The sequence below is a fragment of the Aotus nancymaae genome, unplaced genomic scaffold, assembly GCF_030222135.1.
Source record: "Aotus nancymaae isolate 86718 unplaced genomic scaffold, 86718_ANA_hifiasm-v0.15.2.pri h1tg000122l, whole genome shotgun sequence".
Lineage (NCBI taxonomy): Eukaryota > Metazoa > Chordata > Mammalia > Primates > Aotidae > Aotus > Aotus nancymaae.
Genome location: NW_026988537.1, coordinates 635,888 through 659,496, shown reverse-complemented (window position 1 = coordinate 659,496; position 23,609 = coordinate 635,888). Strand labels below are relative to the sequence as shown.

The following is a 23,609-nucleotide window of genomic DNA, read 5'->3' as shown; positions in this document are numbered from 1 at the left end:
AACAGCCAGTTCAGATAAATAAAATGAAAGCAGACATTTTTGGAGATGGTCTTGAAAGCTTTCCATTAAAGAACATCAAGGGCATAGAACTAGGAATAGCATATATCCATGTTAGACTACGACAAGTCACTTTATCCTCTATCCTTTCTGAGTAATACAAAGTATTTACCTCCTTCATTGGATGACCAAATAATTCACACAGAACACAACACATACCTCTCTCCCTGGCCACCAAAAGACATCTGACTCCTATGCTACAATGAACCATAGACCATCAGAATACAAAGTAATTGCCTATTTACAAAGCTTTTATATTCAACTTGGGTGGAAAAGTTACATTTTAAGTATAAGCACTCTTGAGGAAACTTGATTCCCATTTCTGGCATATGGGCTGCACATGAAGGAAATTAGGCCAGTTAAGCTGCTTCTCTATAGCCTTCTATTATGTCTTCTCTTTGGCTGCCAGTTTTGGTCTGGACGTTTCCCTATATTTCTCAGTTTTAAGTTACCATTGGCACAGTCCGCTCTTGTGTTACAGACTCAAATATACTGACAGAGGTCACAGAAGACTGGGGAAGACTAAGAGCAAAGGGAAGAGGGAAGGAGTAAATGAGACAGAAGCTGAGCAGTGTGTTCTACGGCCAGAAAATCTCAAAATACCAGTTAAATCTTCTCAAAGAAGTTATTCTGAATACTGATGAAAAGTGGTTCTTTACTTTCTGGTTTCCTGTATTGTGGATAACATGGAATTATGAGGAATATAAAAACAAATATGATATACTTTGATACCACATCATAAAATCTAATTTTACGCAATTCATTATTGTCCTTTCTTTTTTTATTTTTGAGACGGAGTCTCGCTGTATCTCCAGGCTGGGGTGCAGTGGCGCAATCTCAGCTCATTGCAACTTCTGACTCCCTGGTTCTCCCGTCCCAGCCTTCCGAGTAGCTGGGATCATGGGCACGCAACACCACACCCAGCTAATTTTTGTATTTTTAGTAGAGACAGGGTTTTACCATGTTGGCCAGGATGATCTCAATCTCCTGACCTCATGATACACCCACCTTGGCCTCCCAAAGTGCTGGGACTACACGCGTGAGCTACCGCGCCCGGACTTCTGTCCTTTCTAACTTCAAAATATATAAATACATTAATAAGCGTTACACAGTAGAGTACATAGGTACTAAAATATTTATAGAAGACTGTCTTTTATTTTGAGACACAGTCTCACTCTGTCGCCCAGGCTGAAGTGCAGTGGCACCATCTCAGCTCACTGCAACCTTCACCTCCTAGGTTCAAGTGATTCTCCTGCCTCAGCCTCCAGAGTAGCTGGAACTACAGGCATGCGCCACCATGCCTGGCTAACTTTTGTATTTTTAGTAGAGATGAGGTTTCACCATGTTGGCTAGGCTGGTCATGAACTTGTGACCTCATCTACCTGCCTCAGCCTCCCAAAGTGTTGGGATTATAGGCATGAGCCACTGCACCTGGCCTGTAGAAGACTCATCTATATATATTTATACACGTTTTTAGTAAAAAGTCATGCATCAAAGATTGTGGAGAGAGTCTAATATCTCACTACGGCATATTTAGTTGAGAAAATAAGGTTCAACTCTGTATTATTTCACTATATGGTACCTTTTCCAGGAAAAAAAATCAGATATAAGAGTAAAGTCTGGTAAACTTCAACTAAGATGCAAAATTACAACCAAGTACTGAAGCAATAAATCTGAGCAATTATCAGGTTGTTTTATTGCATTTCTAGTGAGTTCTTTGAAAAAAAAAAGATCAATCAATTATCACCATTATAGATGTTCTTCTATATGTAAGCAGTGCTTAAGAGTTTAATTATAACATTTATTAAATAAGAATGAGAGGTCATTTTAAAAGGAATTAAAGGAACATTAATTCCTTCATAAATGTATAGTGCTTAAGCTCTGCTTTAAAAGGTCTTTCCAGCTGGGCACGGTGGCTCACGCTGGTAATCCCAGCACTTTGGGAGGGCAAGGTGGGTGGATTGCGAGGTCAGGAGATCAAGACCATCCTGGCCAACATGGTGAAACCCCATCTCTACTAAAAATACAAAAAATTAGCCAGGCATGGCGGTGTGTGCCTATAGTCCCAGCGACTCGGGAGGTTAAGGCAGGAGAATTGCTTGAACCTGGGAGGCAGAGGCTGCAGTGAGCTGAGATTGCACCACTGCACTCCAGCCTGGGCGACAGAGTGAGACTCCATCTCAAAAAAAAAAAAAGGTCTTTCTTCCATGTGCTCTTGGGTAACCACTTAGGGTCTGAATTCATAGTATAAGTATCAATAAATGTTGCAATCATAATAGTAATTCAAGTCCCATGGAATCAGTGAGAAACGTAAATAAAGTGAAAATGGGTCATGATGTATTTTCACATGGGATGCATTTCACTGAGTATGCAATGATCAACTGTACCAACTCTATTTGATCAGATTTTTTCTGAGATATGCAAATACAATTTCCATCAGTGTACACTGATAAATTACACGTTATGGTCCAACTTATTATTATTTGAGATAGGGTGTTGCTCTGTCACCCAGGCTTGAGTGTAGTGGCACGATTATGGCTCACTGCAGCCTTGATCTTCTCAGCTCAAGCGATCCTCCCACCTCAGCTTCCCTAGTAGCTAGGACTACAGATATGTGCCATCATGCCTACCTAATGTTTTTATTTTTTGTAGAGACAGGGTCTCACTATGTTGTTCAGGCTGGTCTTAAACACATGGGCTTAAGCAATCCTCCTGTCTTGGCCTCTCAAAATGCTGGGATTATAGGCATAAGCCTCTGCACCTGGCACAGATGTAGAAAATGTTAATACATCTGTGAAAGTACAATGAAAGCCCAGGAGAAGATGACTTGCTACCAAAACAGCTTATTTACTTTTGGTGTGAAAATTCAAGACTCAGTTTTATTTATGTTGTTCTGGACTATCATGTTTTGGTCAAAATGTTGATTTTTACCCCCTTTAACAACAGTTAGACTTGAGGCAGTTTAGCAACATACTAAAATATAATATATAGGTGTATGTATGTATCTTCTTCTAAGAATTCACATGAGAAATTCTGAAAACAGCTTTCATGGATTAAACAAATGCTATTATAGTAATAATAAAACTTAACAGTATACATAGAGAATACTACTACTGAACATATTATCTTATATTCATCTTCAGTGACTACAACTGCCATTTAGAATCTTTTGCCTAGCTATAGAGACTTATAAGCAGTTTGTTTTTAAACATGAATTCCAGAAATTTCTACAAGTTGTTACTTAAAATTTCCATTGGAAATTTGAGAGTAGATGTGAAGGTTTTCTGAATTATAGGATAATTATTTTTTTAAAAAAGACATATTCCCATGTATGCCTATAGTCAGTGTTAGTGGCAACAGGCTAAAAGGCTGAAAGGTGAGGTTACTTCTCCACAAATACGTGTGTGTATTTCCTCCACTCTCTTTATATGTGCACATCTCTGGGTGTCTAAAATCTCTATATTTTTCACTGTAAGGTTCTTTATCCAACGCTGGCCCTTATGCCTGCTTTTTCTTTCCCCAATGACAAAATGCCTTCTCTAAAAAGTAATTGTGAAACTGTAAGGGGGAGAAAGGGGTGGAAATAGACAGAATATAATTATACTTTGTAGAAGTCAATGGAGTTTTAGCATGATGAATATGTATTTTAATTTTATCCCTAACTTGTACAGTAGTATTTGCTGTAAAAAGGTGACAAATAGACAAAGCTGGCAATAAAAAAATCTATCAGTTGAGCCACAGATTTCCAGTGGGGGCAGAAATATGAAAAGCTAAAGGGGAATTTCTGAAAAAAGAGGAAATAGGAAAATAATACAGGGCAGAAGACAGAAGTCTTAGAAGCTGATGATCAAAAGAATAGGGAGATTCAGCTAGTGAAGATACAGAATGTGCAAATGAAGAATGAAAAGGATCGGCAAGGAAGGCCTAGAGCAGAAATTAGAATTATGAGAAAACAAGATTTCAAAGGCAAAAACCTAGGAAATACCACTTGTCTTGGTGTCTATAGTGACCAAAGATTTTTAAAGAAGCCAAAAGGGCCCTAACTGGGGAAGATTTTAGTTGTCCAGTTGACCAGTGACTAGAAGAAAGGTTAGATCTAGTGGTAGGGAACAGGGCATAATGAAAGAGAGGAGGGATGCAAGGTGAATGACAAAAGCAAATAGTGTTTACTGTTACAACTTCAGATTGATTGCCCAATATGAAACATGTGATACACTACACTAAAATGTGTGCAGTTTGTTTCATGAATTCAATTAAAGCACTATTTTTTTTTTTTTGAGACGGAGTTTCGCTCGTTACCCAGGCTGGAGGGCAATGGCGCGATCTCGGCTCACCGCAACCTCCGCCTCCTGGGTTCAGGCAATTCTCCTGCCTCAGCCTCCTGAGTAGCTGGGATTACAGGCACGCGCCACCATGCCCAGCTAATTTTTTGTATTAGTAGAGACGGGGTTTCACCATGTTGACCAGGATGGTCTCGATCTCTTGACCTCGTGATCCACCCGCCTCAGCCTCCCAAAGTGCTGGGATTACAGGCTTGAGCCACCGCGCCCGGCCTTAAAGCACTATTTTTATGGGTCACTGAGTCTTGAAATAAGAGGTTCCCTACATCATATCCAAAGTTAAAGAAGTCAAACTCCATAAAAGGACTAGCAAAGGTTTCAGTATTTTGTGCCACATGGATGCCTCTATTAAAATCTAACACTGGAGAGGTTTATTTTTATATGGAAAAATCGTATGAAATTTTAATGGAAGACTTTATTATTTCATTTTCCATACTTTTTCAGTTCTTTGCTATATATTTTAGATAAGATGTGGCAAAAATTTAATCCAAAAACAGTAGGACTTAATGTGTCCTCAGTAAGCAGTGCTCATGATGATAATATCTTCAGTAAGTGGCTTAGAAAGCAAGATTCTGAGATTACTGCTGGGCCTAGGCCTCTGACTTGTCAACTCAAAAAAGTTACTTCTCTCTTTAGTATAATGAATTGCAGAAGTACAGCAAGTTGTTTATAAGGATTTATTAGCAGGCATATGATATGGTGGGTAAGCAGAGATACTGATATTTTCTTTGCCAATGACCAAAATATTTACAAATTTCATAAAATGGAAAGAACTTTCTAAAAAATTAATAAGATCTGTTTCACAAATTACCAATTCAGCTGGAACACTGAATAGTAGAAATGACAAAAGATTTGTTCTTATGGTTGATAAAAAATTTATATTAGGGCATTCAAGTAAAGCTATTTTCTGTGTTCTGATTTAATGAATCATGTGAGTCGTATCTGGTTGGGTGACACAGATTCTGGCTCACTGAAGCCTATTCTAATGCTTCTCAGCACAGACTTCCTTGGGACAGTAAAGCCAGAATAACATGTCAGGCTGAAGTAATATCAAAGAAAGAGAAAGCAGAGCTGGAGAGGCTATGAGATTGATTCATAACACTTTTTGACTTGTGAGTGTCTGTTAAGTTTTCAATGTCCTATGGGCTTCAATGACCTCTAACAGGCACCAAGCAGCATGAGTAATGCAATAATGAATGATCCTCAAAAGAAGAATTTTATACTTCAAGCTGATAAACACTACATTTATTAAATAGTTTTAACCTTATTGATAAATAGCCTTAGAAATCACTAATGGTTTCTTAAAAGCTGAATGAGTATTAAATGTTTTATGTATGCTTTTGTAGTAAGCATCTAGTTTAGTTCCTTTAAATCTGTCAGATTTTAAAAATGTACATTAATTTAAAAACTTTTTGATGCTAATAAAGTATATGTTGAAAAACAAAATAGCATTAGATTTGTAAAAATACAGATGTAAAATAAGGAAGCTCATTCAATGTTAATAAAATGGACTACTAAAAATGAAACTAAAAGACTATTCTGTATATACCCCAAAATGGAGATGTTTGTCTCTTTCAAAGATGATAACAGGCTGGGTGTGGCGGCTCACACCTATAATCCTAGCACTTTGGGAGGTAGAGGCAGGTAGATCTCTGAGTCCAGAAGTTTGAGACAAGCCTGGGCAATATAGCGAGTCACTGTCTCTACAAAAAAATACAAAAACTAGCCAGGACTTGGGGACGTGTGCCTGTAATTCCAGCCACTTGAGAGGCTGAGGTGGGAGAATAGCTTGAGCCTGGGAAGCAGAAGTTGCAGTGAGCCAAGATCACGCCACTCCACTCCAGTCTGGGCAACAGAGTGAGACCCTGCCTCAAAAAAAAAAAAAAAAAAAGAAAACAAATAGTATTTGTAAAGAATAAGGTATTCAGAAAAAAAGATGGTTAAAAAATATAAAGAGAATAATTACCTATCACTTTATATAAAAATTATTTTATTACATAGGAAAGGAAAATAAGGCACAAAATAGAGAAATGATGTTTTCCAAGGCAGTTTACAAAAATCAGTGGATCACTTTGTTTTTCCCTAATCAGTATTCTTCACATTCAGTATTTACAGTTAAAATCTGAGAGAGTACTTACAATGACAGCAACACCACAGCAATTAAAGTCCATTCCGCAGGTTTGTGTATAATATTTCTATTTGTTAACCTGAAATATAGAAAAAAATTATCCAAGGAGTGTTACCTTTAAATAAATAAACGTCTGTTTCTAGATAACATCAGATTTATAATAATGTTCCAAAGAAGCACTAATTTTTAAAAAAAATACTTGTTATATTTGATAGGAAAGAGTCAGTAGAAAGCTCAATAGTAACTATCTGATAATGGCCATCTCAAAAGAAAGTGTTCCAGCCGCACTTTTTTTTTTTTTTTTTGAGACGGAGTTTCGCTCTTGTTACCCAGGCTGGAGTACAATGGCGCGATCTCGGCTCACCGCAACCTCCGCCTCCTGGGTTCAAGCAATTCTCCTGCCTCAGCCTCCTGAGTAGCTGGGATTACAGGCACGCGCCACCATGCCCAGCTAATTTTTTGTATTTTTAGTAGAGACGGGGTTTCACCATGTTGACCAGGATGGTCTCGATCTCTTGACCTCGTGATCCACCCGCCTTGGCCTCCCAAAGTGCTGGGATTACGGGCGTGAGCCACCGCGCCCGGCCCCCAGCACCACTTTTATATGTTTTTAATAATATTACTACTAGACAAGATGAGAATATAAGAACAACATGGGAAACTATATTGCTTAAAACACATATACCCCCAACACATATACTCATAATATTCTCTTTGCTTTTCCCTAACCAAGCAATTTCTCTTCTCTTTTCTTTCATTTTTTTTCTTTTTCTTTCCTCCCTCTCGCTCTCTCTTTTTTTTTTTCTTTTTAAAGAAACAGGGTCTTGCTATGTTGCCTGGGCTGGGGTGCAGTGGCTCTTCACAGGCACAATCAGTCCACTGTAGCCTTGAACACTGGGCTCAAGAGATCCTCCTGACTCAGCCTCTTGAGCAGCTGGGATTACAGATACATGCTGCTGCGTTTGGCTTGAGGTAAGCAATTTCTGATTTTAATTTTACTTTGTCTTCTGTACCCTTCCATCTGGTGCTAGGTTGGTAGCAGGCAATTAAGGGATGCTATAATCCGTAACTTACAGAAATTAGAGTTGGCTTAAGAATAGGTCTTTATTAAAGAAAAGTTTTAAAAAAATAAATTTTATCACTTAGCCATAAATGGCAAGAAAAAACTCTAAAGTCATCTTGGTTTCTCAGAAAGCATTTAGAAAGATCACTCTAAATTAAAAAATGATGTAAATCAATAAGAAAATGTCAGCCAAATAAATAAATGGGGTGAAGGATATGAACAGGGAATTTATATGGGAGGAAATTTGAAATGAACAGTAAATATTTGAAAAGGAGCTCATTCTCACTAATAATTTGAGAAATTAATATAAAGACATATTTCACTCCATCCACCTGGAAAAATGAAAGACTGACAATACCAAGGGTTGGCGAGGACAGGAAGAAACAGCACCTTTAACACACTGTTGATGTGAGCAATTGAATGACAGTTTGGCAATATCTAATAAAGCTGAAAATGCCTATAAACAGCCTAGCTATTTATATGCTTCTAGATACAAAGCCTAAAACTACTTTCACTTATACATAAATAAATGTGTATGAAGGTTGTTAATGCAACTCTGCTTGTAATAGAAAAAGAAACTGTGGCATATTTATAAAATATTAAATAGCTGTTAAAATGAATAAACTAGATGTACACATTTTGCTTATAATTTTGAATGAAAGCAAACATGGTATGGCTTTTTTTTTTTTTTTTTTTTTTACAGAGTCTCACTCTGTTGCCCAGGCTGGAGTGCAGTGGCATACGCTTGGCTCACTGCAACCCCCACCCCCCAGGTTCAAGCAATTCTGCCTCAGCCTCCCTTGTAATCCCAAGTAGCTGGCATTACAGGTACATGTCACCATGCCTAATTTTTGTATTTTTGTAGAGATGGGGTTTCACTATGTTGCCCACACCAGTCTCTAATTCCTGGCCCTAAGTAATCCACCCTCCTCAACCTCCCAAAGTGCTGGATTACAGGCATGAGCCACCATGCCCAGCCAGTATGGCATTATTTATATAAATCAAGAACAACTAAATACTAAATATTGTTTATGGCAGTAAATGTATAAAAACAAAGACTAGAAGGATATACATCTACTTCACAGTACCAATGCTTCTGGGGAGGAACGGAGAATGGATTGGGAAAGGGAACAAAGGGGACTGACTTCATGCCCTCCTCCTTCTCCTTTGCATCAGCTATTCTGCCCATCTGAAACAATCTCTGCCAGGTAAGTTTCCTGATGTCATCTTTGCAATAAGGCCTGTCTGGATCACAGTATTAAAAAGTACAACTTGCCCTCTACCTCCCAAACCCAATACTTGTGACCTCCTTATTCTGCTATATGTTTTTCTTTTTCTTTCATACCACTTACTGCCTTCTAATATATAATTACTGTTTATTTTCTGTTTTCTCTTGTCAGAGGCCAAGTCTTTGTGTACTTAACTATTCCAAGTTTCCAGAAAAAGTGGCTGGCAGTCAGTAGGCATTCAAATAATGTTTTTTGAATAAATTAATCTATAACTTTTAATTTTATTTAAAAATATGTATCTGAATCAAATTTTAGAAAATATTAAAGTCTATTAATTCTGAGTGGAGAATGTACATTGTTATATTAATCTGAATTTTTCTTATTCTCCAAAATTAAAAAATCCTAGATAATATAAAAATGAAGTACAGTGTATGATGGTTACAGTCTGAGAGACAGGGGTTTAATACCCAGATCTGTTCTCAGTAGTGTTCTAATTTAGACATGATGTTTGATGACTATGAAACTTAATTTTGTAAAATAAGGACAATAATATCACCTCATAAAGTTCTTGTGAGGATTAACTGCACAAAAGACAGCCATACTGCCAAATCCAATGGACATTTCCATTTCTCAACCCTCATCTTAATCTGTCCATCATTTGACAATCACTCCCTTCTCCAGGAAACATTTTCTTTACCTGGTTTTCACTTGCCTGGTTCCCCCATCTTTCATGAGCACTCTCCTTAGACCTTTTAATATTAAGGCCTCTGGCCTTAGGTCTCTTCTCTCCTGTATAAACAAATACTCTTATCCAATCTTATGACTTTAAATATTAGAAACTATGTGCTGACAACTTCAAATTTATTACCTCTAGTCTGGACCTCCTCCTTGAATTCCAGATTTCTATATCTACTGGTCCACTTGACACTTCTACTTGGATGTCTAACAGGCATCTCAAAATTTGGTAGAGGCAAAATTGGGCTCTTCATCTTTCCCCCAAAACTAGGTAGGACCTGTGGACATTCCCATCTCAGTAAATGGCTTACCTTATCCTTCCAGAATCCATTTGTTCAGGCCACAAATCTTGTGATTAAACTTGACTCTCTCACATCCCACGTCCAGCCAGTCACCAAATCTAATGATTCTACCTTTGAAATAGGATCTGATCACTTCTTATTACCTCCACTACTTTCTCTTCAGCCATACCATTTCTTACCTAGATTATGAAAATAGCCCTGGCTATTAATAGTTGTATTGGTCTCTCTGCCTCTGCCCATCTATTGTAATTATCAACTGGGCAGTCAAAATGATGCTGTTAAAAATGTGTGTTAGACCATGTCATTCCTCTGTTCAGAACCTACTAATTGCCCTCCATCTCACTCAGAGTAAAGGTCAATGAATGATCACAGATATAAGGTCCATACAGTCTGTACTACACCCAACCCCAGTCCCATCCTTTTCTGACCACATCTCTCTCCACTTTTGCTTCTGCTCATTCATTTCTCTAGTCTCACCAGCAACCTAAAATTCTGCTAATATACCAGGCCTGCTCCTGCTTTAGAGTCTTTGCACCTGCTATTCCGTCTGCTATAGTTTCATGGACAGCAACACAGCTCGCTCCCTCACCTCCTTTTAGGTTTTTACACAAATGGTGTCTTCTCAATGAGGTCTTCCCTAACCAGCCTATTTAAAAGTGCAACTTTTTTCCTTCTTAGTACCATCCAATTTCTCTGCTTCTGGGGTGAGAAGAAGAATGGACAGAGAAAAGGAAAAGGGCATATTTATGTATTCCCTCTATCAGAATGTAAGATCCATGAGTGTAGGGATCTGTCTTGTTTTGTTCACTGATGTACCTCTAGCAAATAAAACAGTATCTAGCATATAGCCAAAGGAGCTAGCTCAAAGAAGGATAAGCATATAAAAATAAAATGTCAAAAGTATAGAATTTCCTTTTCTGGCCGGGCACAGTGGCTCACATCTGTAATCCCAGCACTTTGGGAGGTTGAGATGGGTGGATCACAAGGTCAAGAGTTCAAGACCAGCTTGGTCAAAATGGTGAAATCCTGTCTCTACTAAAAATACAAAAAAAATTAGCTGGGTGTGGTAGCACATGCCTGTAATCCCAGCTACTCAGGAGCCTGAGGCAGGAGAATCATTGGAACCTGGGAGTGGAGGTTGCAGTAAGGTGAGATCGCGCCACTGCACTCCTGCCTGGGTGACAGAGCAAGACTCCATCTCAAAAAAAAAAAAGGAAAAAAAAAGTATTTCCTTTTTATTACACTCAAATCTCCTAGAGTTAAGACAGATTTAAGATTTCATAATTCACTTATATATTCACCAAAAATGTTATTTAGTGTCTGCTGTATCATCACTGTTCCAGGCACTGGAGAGAACACAAGTAAGGTTTTGCTTTCACTTCAAAGTACTTCTAGTAGCAGACTAGCAAAATTTTACCTGTTTTCATATTCTTCCTATTGCTGAGCCAAAATAATTTCCAGCACAGATGCTAAATGAATATATTTACTATTGTTTGAGTGACAATTCAAAAGGGAAACAGTAATATTTGATAGAAAACATTTAAAAAGCAGAGATTTTTCAGACCAGTCATGGTGGCTCATGCCTATAATCCCAGCACTTTGGGAGGCTGAGGGAGGTGGATCACTTGAGCTCAGGAGTTCGAGGCCAGCCTTGGCAACATGGTGAAACCTCATCTCTACAAAAAATACAAAAGTTGGCTGGGCATGATGGTATGCACCTGTAGTCCCAGCTACTCAGGAGGCTAAGGTGGGAGGACTGCTTGAGCCTGGGAGGCAGAGGTTTCAGTGAATTGAGATCACAACACTGCAGTCCAGCCTGGGTGACAGAGTAAGACTCTGTCTCAAAAATAAACATAAATAAAAAGCAGATATTTTCAAAACATAGTTTGAAATTCATACAGATTGAAATACCTTGATTCATCACTGATGAAATTTAAAATGGACTTTTCCGTCAAGATATAATTTTAATTCAAATCTAATTTAGAAAAATATGTTGATTCAACAGTGAATCATTATCAAGCAAATTCTGATGGAACCTGCTTTACACTATGACAGGTAAACCAATGTAACATTCTAGATAGCAGATTTGTAATGCAATTCAGTGGAAAGGACAGCTCTATTCACTGCAGAAATTCTACAAAGAGCCGAAAAAGCTGCTTTATGTTTAGGTCCCAAAATAGGCTCTCAACTCTGGCTACACATTAGAATCATCTAGGGGGCTTTTAGAAAATACTAATATCTGAGCCCAACCCTAGCCAAATGAAACTCAATCTCTAGGGTGGAGCCAGACATCTATAGTTGTTAAAAGCTCCCCAGGTAATTCTGATGCACAACTGGCTTGAGAATCACTGTTCTACAAGTTCCTGTTATTGACTGTCATTTCAGAGAGAAGGATATGGTTATTTATGTCAACTCTTTCCCACTATCAGTATTGACTGAAAAGATTTCTCAGCAGTAGTTACTGTCATCAATATGGCATTTTTCCAGAGGCTTCACCTGGCAGCCCTAGCCTACAAACTGTCACAGACCTGCCGACATTGTCCGGAATCTAGAATCTGAAGACTCCATCCAAATCAGCTATCTTATCAGAGACATTCTTTATTCTAAGCAACTGACATTTTTCTGAAGGACATGAAGCCAATTTAAACAATTTTTGTCAAAGCTATAAACTTTGACTTACAGGTACTAAAGAATATAGATTTTCAAAAATAATTAACACCAAGGTTTTCAGAACAGAATTTTATAACACCTCCTACCAAAATAATGCATACTATTTGGGCTTATTTTCCCAAAACTTTTTATTAAATTTCAAACATATAAAAGTAGAGAGAATATAAAATAAATTCCTATGTACACATCACAACTTTGACAATTACCAACTCCCGGTTAACCATGTTTCATCTATACAACCCCGTATTCAACACCACTGCTAATCTAGATAATTTTGAAGCAAATCTCAGATGTCATATAATCAAATCTTTAAATAATGCACAAAGTAACTGGAAGGAACTTAAAGTCACAACACAGGAATGACAGGAAAAAGTGATAATAGTTTATAAGAGGAAAAGGACATTTGAATTGTCTCCTTTTATCTGCAGTGCTGGGATTACAGGTGTAAGCCAATGTGCCTGGCTGTATTTTTCATTAATAATAATAATATTTTAAGAAACACAGATTAGTCACTATTTAACAATTCTTTTTTTTTTTTTTTTTTTGAGACAGAGTCTCACTCTGTTGCCCAGGCTGGAGTGCAGTGGTGTGATCTCGGCTCACTGCAACCTCTGCCTCCCAGGTTCAAGCCATTCTCCTGCCTCAGCCTCCTGAGTAGCTGAGACTACAGGTGCATGCCACCATGCCTGGCTAATTTTTTGTATTTTTTAGTACAGATGGGGTTTCATCATGTTAGCTAGGATGGTCTCGATCTCCTGACCTTGTGATCTGCCTGCCTTGGCCTTCTAAAGTGCTGGGATTACAGGCATGAGCCACCGTGCCCAGCCACTGCTTAACAATTCTATGGTGAAAATATAAAGAGGTCCTTAGATGTAGGAGAAAAAAAACAACTGTGAAGAATCATTACAATAGAAAAATGTCAAAATTATCTGTCTCCATTCAGTAAAAGTTCTAAAATTATTGACTGGCTGCCAGAAGGGAGCAAGCAGGAAAACCAAAGGACTGGGAAGGTCAATGAGGTATTAGTCCCTAAATTATTATTATTATTATTATTATTATTTTGCATTATGCCCTAGAGCAGGAGATTTTCAGCTTTGACTACCCATTAAAATCACTTGGAGAGCAATAAAATCTTGTCCCTTGAATGCCATATGCCAGACCAATTAAATCAGAACCCTTGGGGGATGGGAAGATGGGGAGAGTAGGACCCAGGTGGCAATTTTTAAGGCTCCCCAGGTGATTCCAGTCAGCCTCTAAATTTGAGCAAATTTCACTAATCAGAAGTATCTGGGGTAGCCCACCATTTTTTCCCTAAAGTTTCTAGTAAGTTTTGAGAACCTCAGAATAGTTTTTAAAAAAATACATCAATTAGATCTATAGAAAAAAATTATTCTACAAAATACAGACAAAGTAAACTAAATTGCTAGTTGATCGGTTCTACATAAGCTAGGTAAAAAAAGTGTAGTTGAAGACCAGAGGGCTTATTCTAATCTTTTCTGATATGTACAGAGTAACTTTATCAGTTTGCTCAGAATGGTGATTAAGTGTTGTCTGCAGGAAGTTGACCAAACACCACATGTTCTCACTCATCAGTGGGTGTTGTACAATGAGTACACATCGACACAGGGAGGGGAACATCACACACTGGGGCCTGTCTGGGGGTCGGGGGTGGGGCTAAGGGAAGGATAGCAGTGGGTGAGTGGATTGGGGAGGTATAACATTAGGAGAAATAGCTAATGTAGATGACAGGGGGAGGGATGCAGCAAACCACCAAGGCAAGTGTATCCTATGTAACCTGTACCTTCTGCACATGTACCCTAAAATTTAAAGTATAATAATAATAATAATAAAAGAAAATCAATGAAATGGTCAGAAGCTGTGGCTCTTGCCTGTGCCTGTAATCCCAGCACTTTGAGAGACAGCAAGATCCCCTGAGGCCAGGAGTTCAAGACCAGCCTGGGCAACACAGTGAGACTGCCCCTTAACTCAACAGAAAACTTAACAAAAAAATTAGCCGGGCTGCTGCTTGAGCCCAGAAGTTAAGGAGGCAGTAAGCCATGATCACATTACTGAACTCCAGCCTGGAGAACCAAAAAAGACCCTGTCTCTTAAAAAAAAAAAAAAAAAGATCAGCCTCTGCCTGATCTGACCTTCATCTTCCCTTACTCAACTTTATGTTAGTATGATGATATTTACTCCCTGATAAATCCTGAACAAATCCTAAACTTCAGTGTTTCCATATTGTGTGTATCTATTTAAACTTTATTATCAGTGTAGACAGTTGTTAAACACTTTTTATCTCCTTCTGGATGCATGGTTCTGTAATAGGTATAGAATAGGGTACCTAAAAAATGTCTCTGGTCATTACTAACAGGGCACACTGCATACAGACAAGTTCAGCTTTGGACTTGTTATTTTGCTCAAACCCTCTTTTGACAAAGGCCAAGGCCAATCTGAGGACTGACATCCCTGAATTTGTATGTGATCAATAATCTTCGAATTGCATAGTTTCCATGATACCTAATGGGGGTAAAAATCTTAGTAATTAAAACCATCATGCCATTCAGTTTATCATTACTTAAACATTCACTTTCAAATATAAACATCCTAGATAAAATGAAGTGAAAATGTCTGTATGTGTTTGTTTTATCAGCCAACTAAAGAATAAAATACCACAATAATTAATGATGCTTGTGAAAGCCTAATTTTAAGTATAAAACAATCAGTAATAACTTTCAATTATTTAGGAAAATAGATTGATAGTACAAATACTGAATACTAAATAGATTACTTTCTCAAGAACATATCTTGGGAATAGGTTAAAAATTTTTAAATAATCTAAAACAGAAAAATAGACATTAGATTTTATTATAACTCAAACTTCGTAGAAACATATTACCTACTAGTAGTCACAACATTAAAGAAAATAACCTTAAAGACCTATATTTAAATTTCTGTTGGGGAATTCTTCACAGCTGTGATGATGAATGAAAATCAATGTCCCCTCAAACTATCATGAGTTGGAAAAATTCCTAAATTTTATAAACAACAGATATGTAGTAATCCAAATATAATGTCTAATCAAGATATTAAAGTGTTAAAACTTAGAGAAAACTGAACTAGTATCCCAAGTACATTTTGTTTAGTCAAAGTTCACTATAGAAGTCTCTAGAAGAATGTTTTAAGACATCTATAGTTTTGAATCTATGAAGATTTGATAGTTTAATGTAAATTATTACAAATTATCCTTTTTAGCAAATAAAGACAGTTATTTGAAGACAGAATTTTTGAGGTTTGCCTTAAACTATGAATTCTATATACAAAGATCTTTCTAGTAAAAACCTTATTGAAAAACTTTTTCCTGAATTACTTTTGGTGTACAGAAAGGTTAGCAATGTTTTTAAATGTGCCAGTTTAAAATGATTGTCTATTAGGTGTTAACAATGTACAGTATGTGACTGCAAGAGAAATCTCACAGCTGACAGTGCCAAGAAACTGTTCCTGTACTGTAATTTTACACTTTTAAAATCTGACTGCTACTGTTGACAGCAATAAACTATAATAATAAATATATATGATAAATTTCTTGGATGAAATAATTCATCTACCCTATAAGTTTATTCTGTGTCAGTGCAACATTAGCCACAGGCAAATGTTAATTTTAATATTTGGTCACTGGCATTTGGCCAAAATGTGTATTTGGTATACCTCTACTAATAAGGCATTTAAAGGCTTATTGCTATACTTCTTGGTAGAGAGAATCTAGTCTTAGCCTGATTCAGTATTTTTATCTTGATAGTTTTAGGAAAAATCACAACAGTTTCACTCACAATTGATATCAATTCTCTATTCTCACTTCCTTTATTAAGTCTGTTCTGTGTAATTCAATATTAAATTACCCACTGTCTGGTACTGTTCACTGTACTCATGTGATCTTCACACAGGAGAGTTCTTCCTTTAGAGTGGCATTATGCTTCTTTTACATTGCCCATAGTGCCTAGCACAGTGTGGGTCATCCAATATATATTTACGATTTCACTTAAACCCCATAGTATTACTGGCTTTGTGTCACAGATGTAAGTTTCCTTCTCAATTTCAGGCTATTTCATAAATAAACTATCCAAAGTGAAATATATAATAGGTTGAGCAAGTAAAGGTTGTATTCAATAGAAGAGAGAAATAATGTTATTTAGTGGAGGAGAAAATAGAATACTGTATTTAGATCTGTGACTCTGAAAGTAAGTCACTTATGTTCTTTGTGCCTTAGGCTACCTAAGGATTCTGCAAGGCAATAAATAAAGTCAAAATAATTAAGAAGGAAAACTGTAATATTAACACTAACCTGAAAGTTTGAACAAGATTTTTAAGTTGTGTGTAAATATCTCCCAACGTAATCTGAAGAGGACCCAGAAGTCCAGGCAATCTGAAAATAAAAAAATTACATTTATTTCAAAACAAACTTAATTATATGGAAACATTTTTTGGCTTATGCCTAGATCTGGATTTTCCATAGGTAATAATGGCATTTATGTGGAAGCAGTCATATTTTAAAAGTTAACCTAGGTTATGACTGGTGAGAACTCGTAAGGAAACATTCATAGTAACCCCATATTCCACTTTGTAGTCTGTTACTGAGTGTGAAGCACTGAAATGCAAAATCATTTTGGCAGCTATTTAAATTCCTGTCCCTAGTTTTACTTACCTGTTTATTTTCAAATATTAGACCAAGATGGAAAAAACACAACTGTCCCTAAAATGGTCTAATCTGAGAGTTTATTTTTCCTTACTAAATCCTCATGGTGGGAGTGAAAATTAGTACCTTTTTAGGGAGCAATTTGACAATGTTAACAGTTTAAGTGTGTTTGACTCAATAGTTTTACTATGAAAAAAATTTAATCTAAGGAAATAATCAGAGAAACATAAAAAATACGCTTGTTGCAGAAAGTTTTAGAGTGAAAAACTGGAAACAAATATATATCAATAGGTGATTGGTTAGATAAATTATGATATACCCACTTAATAGAATAAGACATTTAAAATAATGTGAATCTATGTTTTTTAATATAAAAAGATATTCATGATAGATGTGAAAAATGTGTACATAGTATTGTCCTATTTTTATAAAAACATGTATTACATAATACTATTGTACTTCATATACATTACATATCAAACATATTTCATTCCTTGTAGGTTTATCCACAGAGAGAACCAAATAGAATGAATATACATATGCCGTATATATGTCAGGGATATACATCAAAATATTAATAGTCATTGTTGAATGGTGGGATTACAGGTAAATTTTACTTCCTTCTTTAAACCATTTTGTACGGCCTCATCTTCTAAAGTATGTATTTTTTTTTAAGCTTCTTTTTAAAATCAGTGTGACGGTATAAAAAGCTTCTTATTATGGAAGTTTCACACATGTTCCAAAATAGAAAGAATAGTAATAATCCCATATATATTTCTAGATTCAATTTATTAATTTTTGCTACATTTGCTTCATTTTTCATTCCTTCCAGCACCCAGGCTGGAGTGCAGTGGCATAATCCAAATGTCAGGCAATAACAAATGCTGGTGAGAAATGTGGAGAAAAGGGAACCCTAATACAGTGTTGGTAGGAATATAAATTAGAAAAACCACTATGGATAATGGTTTAATCATGAGCATAATCATAGCTTACTGCAGACTCAAACTCTTGGGCTCAAGCGATCCTCCATCTCAGCCTCCTGAGTAGTAGCCTTATAACACCTGATTAATTTTTATTATTTTTTTTAGAGATGGGGTCATACTATGTTGCCTAGGCTGGTCTCAAACTTCTGGCTTCAAGTGACCCCCCTGCCTCAGCCTCCCAAAGTTCTCGGATTAACAGGTATGAGCCACCACACCTGGCCTTTTTTAAAATTTTATTTTGTAGTAATGTTTTAAAGTAAATCTCTGTCATCATGTCATTTGACCACTAACCATTTCCATTTTTATCTCTAAATACAAAGGTACTTTCTTATATAATCACAATAAAATGATCATACCCAACCAAATTAACAATTCCTTAATGTCATCTAATATCCAGTACAGATTTAATTTCCTCTGATACTCTAAAATACAGACTTTTTACAACTGGTTGGTTCAAATATAAAAACCAAAAAGGTCTAACTTTGATAATGAGAAAAAAACCCAACACCTTTCATAAACAACAAAAAACTCCTATACCATAATTGGTTTTGTCTTCACTCTTCTTTGTGCCTTGGTTAATATGAAATGTTTTCCTTATTTTCAAACTGCTATAAAATAAAACTTCATTTTCACAACCCTTAAACAACAACTGATACACCTTTCCATGGTTTCTGCTAAAATAAGAAAATGCAGATTGAAAAATTCAATACAGCCCTTATACCTCTGGAAAAAAAACTTCAATTTCCTTTTGAAAGAAAAACCAAGATAGCAATTTTTAAATGTCATTTAGGACTGGGCTAATTACAAGAACAATAATTTCCACCACGTGAAGTTCAAAGCTAAAGTGCAACGTTGAGTTGAACAAAAACTCAAGGTGCTGAGTGTGAAATTGTTCCAAGAATATACATGCAGATTGAGTTAACATACCCTTAAAACTTTGTAATAACATTCATACGTGAAACTGCTGTGACACATTTACTGCAAATCAGTATTTAAATGGGTCTAGCTTTGCTATTTTTCCCCTGACTTCACTGATTAAGTGGGAGTAAGGTAGTTTGGTCTCCTACACCCACAATCTCAACCTTCTTCTTTATGACGTGCCTCTGTCTTCTACACAAAAATTTCTATTTGTTGGATACGATATCTTAAAAATTCAAATTTCTCAAGTGAAGAAATCCACGTAAAATTTTCACATTATTTTTCAAAATGTTCAAAATTTGAGGATAATACTTACATATTATGAGCTCATAAATGTTAAGTTAATTTAAAAATACTACAAAGCTGGAATGGCAATTACATACTTACACTTTACTCAACTTTTCAAGTACGATGCGTTTTCTAATCTGGTTCTGGGAACTTGAGTCTATCAGTGGAAAGGTGGAATCATTCTGAATCATATTTTTAAACAAAGCAAAACAATCGTAAGTTTACATTCTTTCTTTGACAAGTAGAATAAACATTAAAACACAAAAGTTTCTATCTGTGGCACAGTAGTCAAATAACTAGACTTGAGAATTAGATTTAAATTTGAGTATCATCTCAGTCCTTAGGCTATTGTAAACTTGCTTGAGTCATTTGCCCTCTTTGGAGAGTTAGTTTTCTCATTGGTATAACTGGGATATTAATACCTCCTTTATTAAATGATAAAATGTATAAAAAAAGATTTTGTAAACTGCTAAATGCTGTACAAATGTAGGGGATTAAAATATTAAAATTAGCAAATGCTATAAATATGAGTAGTTCTGTCATCATGTCATTTGACCTCTAACCATTCTAGAAATGGCAGAAAAGGTAATTCAAACCAACTCTCTCTCTGAGAACTGAAAAAAGTTGGGGAGAAAAACCCACATTTGTTTGAAACACATTTGTTAGCATCAGACAGCTAATGAGGCTGTAAAGAATTACAGGCTGAGATCCTGGAGAAGGCAATTCCAAATAGGGTATTAATTTTCAATTTAGATACTGAGAAACTGAGCAGTTCTTCTAAAAAAAAGGGTTCAGGGTATCCTTCAAGAAGGGAGGGGTATGGGCAACCCTCCCCAAATATGAGACCAGGACTTGGAAAGACTTCACTTTCAGGGAGTGAAACCCACCTTGAAATCATCTTAATCTCTGATTAGATTACAGTGATATGGAACTGCTACAAATCATTTATATTTGCTTATAGAAGCAAATATAAATCTATTCTAGAGGAAGATAACATCATCCTGATTTTCCAGTTATCTCTGTAATTTTTAATATACAATGTTTGGCATGTAATAAGACAATATGATCAAAATCTGAAACAGCCTACAGAGATCAATCCTCAGGGAATCTAGATAATGAAGTTATCAGCATTATTTAAAATGTTATTTGAAATGTTTAATATATTCGAAGAAAAATGACAAGGTTGAAAATTTTTGACAGAGAACTGGAAACTATATAAAATAACAAAATGAAAATCCTAGAACAGAAAAATACAGTATTTAAAAGAAAGAACTAATGGGTAGACTTTAGAGCACAGTAGAAGTGACTGAAGAGAGAATGCTGAATAGGAAAATATGCACAACGAAGGAGTCACCACTCCCCAAACACATAAAGCACAAAAGGAGATTAAGAGGCCTACAAGATACAGTAAAAAAGACTAAAGAGAAGAGGGAGAATGGAATAGAAGCAATATCTAAGAGATAACTGAGAACATTCCAAAACTTACTTAAAAATCTTAAATGAAGCTAGAGGAAGAAAACACAATACTTTCAAAAGAGTAGCAATAAGAGATACAAATGGGGCCGGGCGCGGTGGCTCAAGCCTGTAATCCCAGCACTTTGGGAGGCCGAGGCGGGTGGATCACGAGGTCAAGAGATCGAGACCATCCTGGTCAACATGGTGAAACCCCGTCTCTACTAAAAATACAAAAAATTAGCTGGGCACAGTGGTGCGTGCCTGTAATCCCAGCTACTCAGGAGGCTGAGGCAGGAGAATTGCCTGAACCCAGGATGCGGAGGTTGCGGTGAGCCGAGATCGCGCCATTGCACTCCAGCCTGGGTAATGAGCGAAACTCCGTCTCAAAAAAAAAAAAAAAAAAAAAAAAAAAAAAAAAAAAAAGAGATACAAATGGAATGACAAGGGAATGATATTTTCAGTGGGCTGAAAGAAAATAACTGCTAATCTAAATTCAATATAGAAAAATATCTTTCAAAAGTGAAAGTCAAATCAAGAATTTGCTGACAAAGAAAATCTGAGAAAATTCATTATCAACTGGCACTAAGAGAAGTAAAGGATATTCTTCAGGCACAAGGCAAATGATCCCAGATGGAAGAATGGGGATAGAAGAAGGAATGAGAAACAATGAAAGAGTAATTAATTTGATAATCCAGCTGAGTATTGGCTATAAATAATCTTGTAGTATTTGAAATACAGAGAAAATAAAAATATCGAATAATAGAAATCAAGAGGGGATAGATGGAGTTAAATCATTCTAAGGTACTAATTGTCCAGGAAGCAATAAAAGTATTAACTTATATTAGACTTTAATAAGACACAGATTCAGGTTTTAACCTTTAGGGTAACCACTTGATAATCAGTAAAAGAGTATATAAAAACAAGTTAACAGAAGCTAAAAAATGGAATAATGATCCAATACAAAAAAAAGCAAGAGAGAAAAAGGAAGACATAATCAGTGGGACACATAGAAAGAGGAGTGAGATGGTAGATTTAAACCCAAATACTGTATACCAATTATGACATGAAATGGAAATGGATTAAATTCTCCACATAAAGAACAAAGGTTATCAATCTAGACAGACTGTCATTGACAACATTAATACAAGAATGTTAATGTCAGCAAAGTAGAGTGTAAAGAAGAAAATGAATAGAAAGGCTACTCCATAGTGATATGGGTTTCAATTTACCAGGAAGACATAACAATTTTACATTTATATCCAATAACATGGTCTCAAAAAGTAAAATTGGCAGAACTAAAAGGAGGAAAAATCAATCCACAACTAAGGTGAGAGATTTTAACTAATCTTTCTCGGTGACTGATGGAATGAGCAGACCAAAACCAAAACCCGAACCACCACACCCCAACAGTGCTTCTCAAACGTTAATGTGCGTGCACATTTTCTGGGGATCTTGTTAAAAAGTAATTCTCATTCAGTAGATCTAGGGTGGGGATGAGAGTCTGCATTTCTAACAAGCTTCTAGGTGATGCTGATGCTGGTGGTTCCATGGACCACACATTGTATAGTAAGGCACTGTATTAGTCTATCTTTGTGTGTTTCTGAAAATTTCCATAACAAAAAGTTTAAAAAATTGACTACCCACCGGTCAGGTGTGGTGGCTAACACCTATAAACTCAGCACTTTGGGAGGCTGAGGTGGGCGGATCACTTGAGGTCAAGAGTTCAAGACCAACCTGGCCTGGCCAACATGGTGAAACGCTGTTTCTACTAAAAACACAGAAATTAGCCGGGCATGGCAGTGGGCACCTGTAATCCCAGCTACTTGGGAGGCTGAGGCAGGATAATTGCTTGAACCTAGGAGGTGAAGATTGCAGTGAGCCAAGATGGTGCCATTGCACTCCAGACTGGGTGACAGAGTGAGACTCCATCTCAAAAAAAATTAAAAAATTGAAAACCCACAAAGAAAATCAGAGGAAAATATAGTTCAATGGTTGATATTCTAAACATTTAAAGAAACATTAATTTTAGACACATTCTTTCAGAAAAGGAGAGAACATTTCCCAACTTGTTTTACCAAATGATTAAAACCAAAACCTAATAAAGATATTATAAGAAAGGAAAATTAGGCCGGGCACGGTGGCTCACGCCTATAATCCCAGCACTTTGGGAGGCCGAGGCGGGTGGATCACGAGGTCAAGAGATCGAGATCATCCTGGTCAACAAAATGAAACCCTGTCTCTACTAAAAATACAAAAATTAGCTGGGCGTGGTGGCGCGTGCCTGTAGTCCCAGCTACTCGGGAGGTTGAGGCAGGAGAATTGCCTGAACCCAGGAGGCAGAGGTTGCGGTGAGCCGAGATCGCGCCATTGCACTTCAGCCTGGGTAACAAGAGCGAAACTCCGTCTCAAAAAAAAAAAACAAAAAAAAAAAGAAAGGAAAATTATAGGCAGTGCCAGGTGTCTTCATTCTGAAAAATTTTCACCCTTCTCCACCTGTCTTTGTACTTCAGAAGGCTGATCTGCATGGGCTGCATCAGTGGGCTTCCTTGCTCTCTGGCTTTTATCTGAGTTTTGCCAATGAAGAATAACAAACTGGATGGTGCAGAAGAGTCAATTCCTGCTTGGTCCACTACCTGCAGCACTTCCTTGGTACAAGACCCCATAGTCCACTCCTCCCTTTTTCCTTGAGGTCTAGGGGTGGTGAGGGCTGTCAAACTATGATTAGTGTATTATTCCTTTGGTTTCCTT

At 36.7% G+C, this 23,609-nt stretch overlaps 1 protein-coding gene and 1 long non-coding RNA gene across 4 annotated transcripts in view; one reads left to right on the top strand and one right to left on the bottom strand.

Annotated features, from left to right (window-relative positions):
• RPAP2 (RNA polymerase II associated protein 2) overlaps positions 1–23,609 on the bottom strand; it is a 107,537-nt gene that overhangs the window by 55,114 nt on the left and 28,814 nt on the right. For all 3 annotated transcript variants that reach the window (XR_010340666.1, XM_012435447.2, XM_012435446.2), the window contains exons 9-11: positions 19,506–19,588; positions 16,867–16,947; positions 6,536–6,604 (exon numbers count right to left, since the gene is read on the bottom strand). Coding sequence is in view for 2 of the 3 variants with exons in the window: in XM_012435447.2 (XP_012290870.2) it covers positions 6,536–6,604; positions 16,867–16,947; positions 19,506–19,588 (233 nt within the window). In the remaining variant the exon portion in view is untranslated. The remainder of the gene's footprint in view (positions 1–6,535; positions 6,605–16,866; positions 16,948–19,505; positions 19,589–23,609) is intronic.
• Positions 7,186–18,518, top strand: LOC135272666 (uncharacterized). Its single transcript, XR_010340667.1, has 3 exons — positions 7,186–7,497; positions 8,674–8,796; positions 18,306–18,518. It is a non-coding gene; the product is annotated as an uncharacterized LOC135272666 (long non-coding RNA).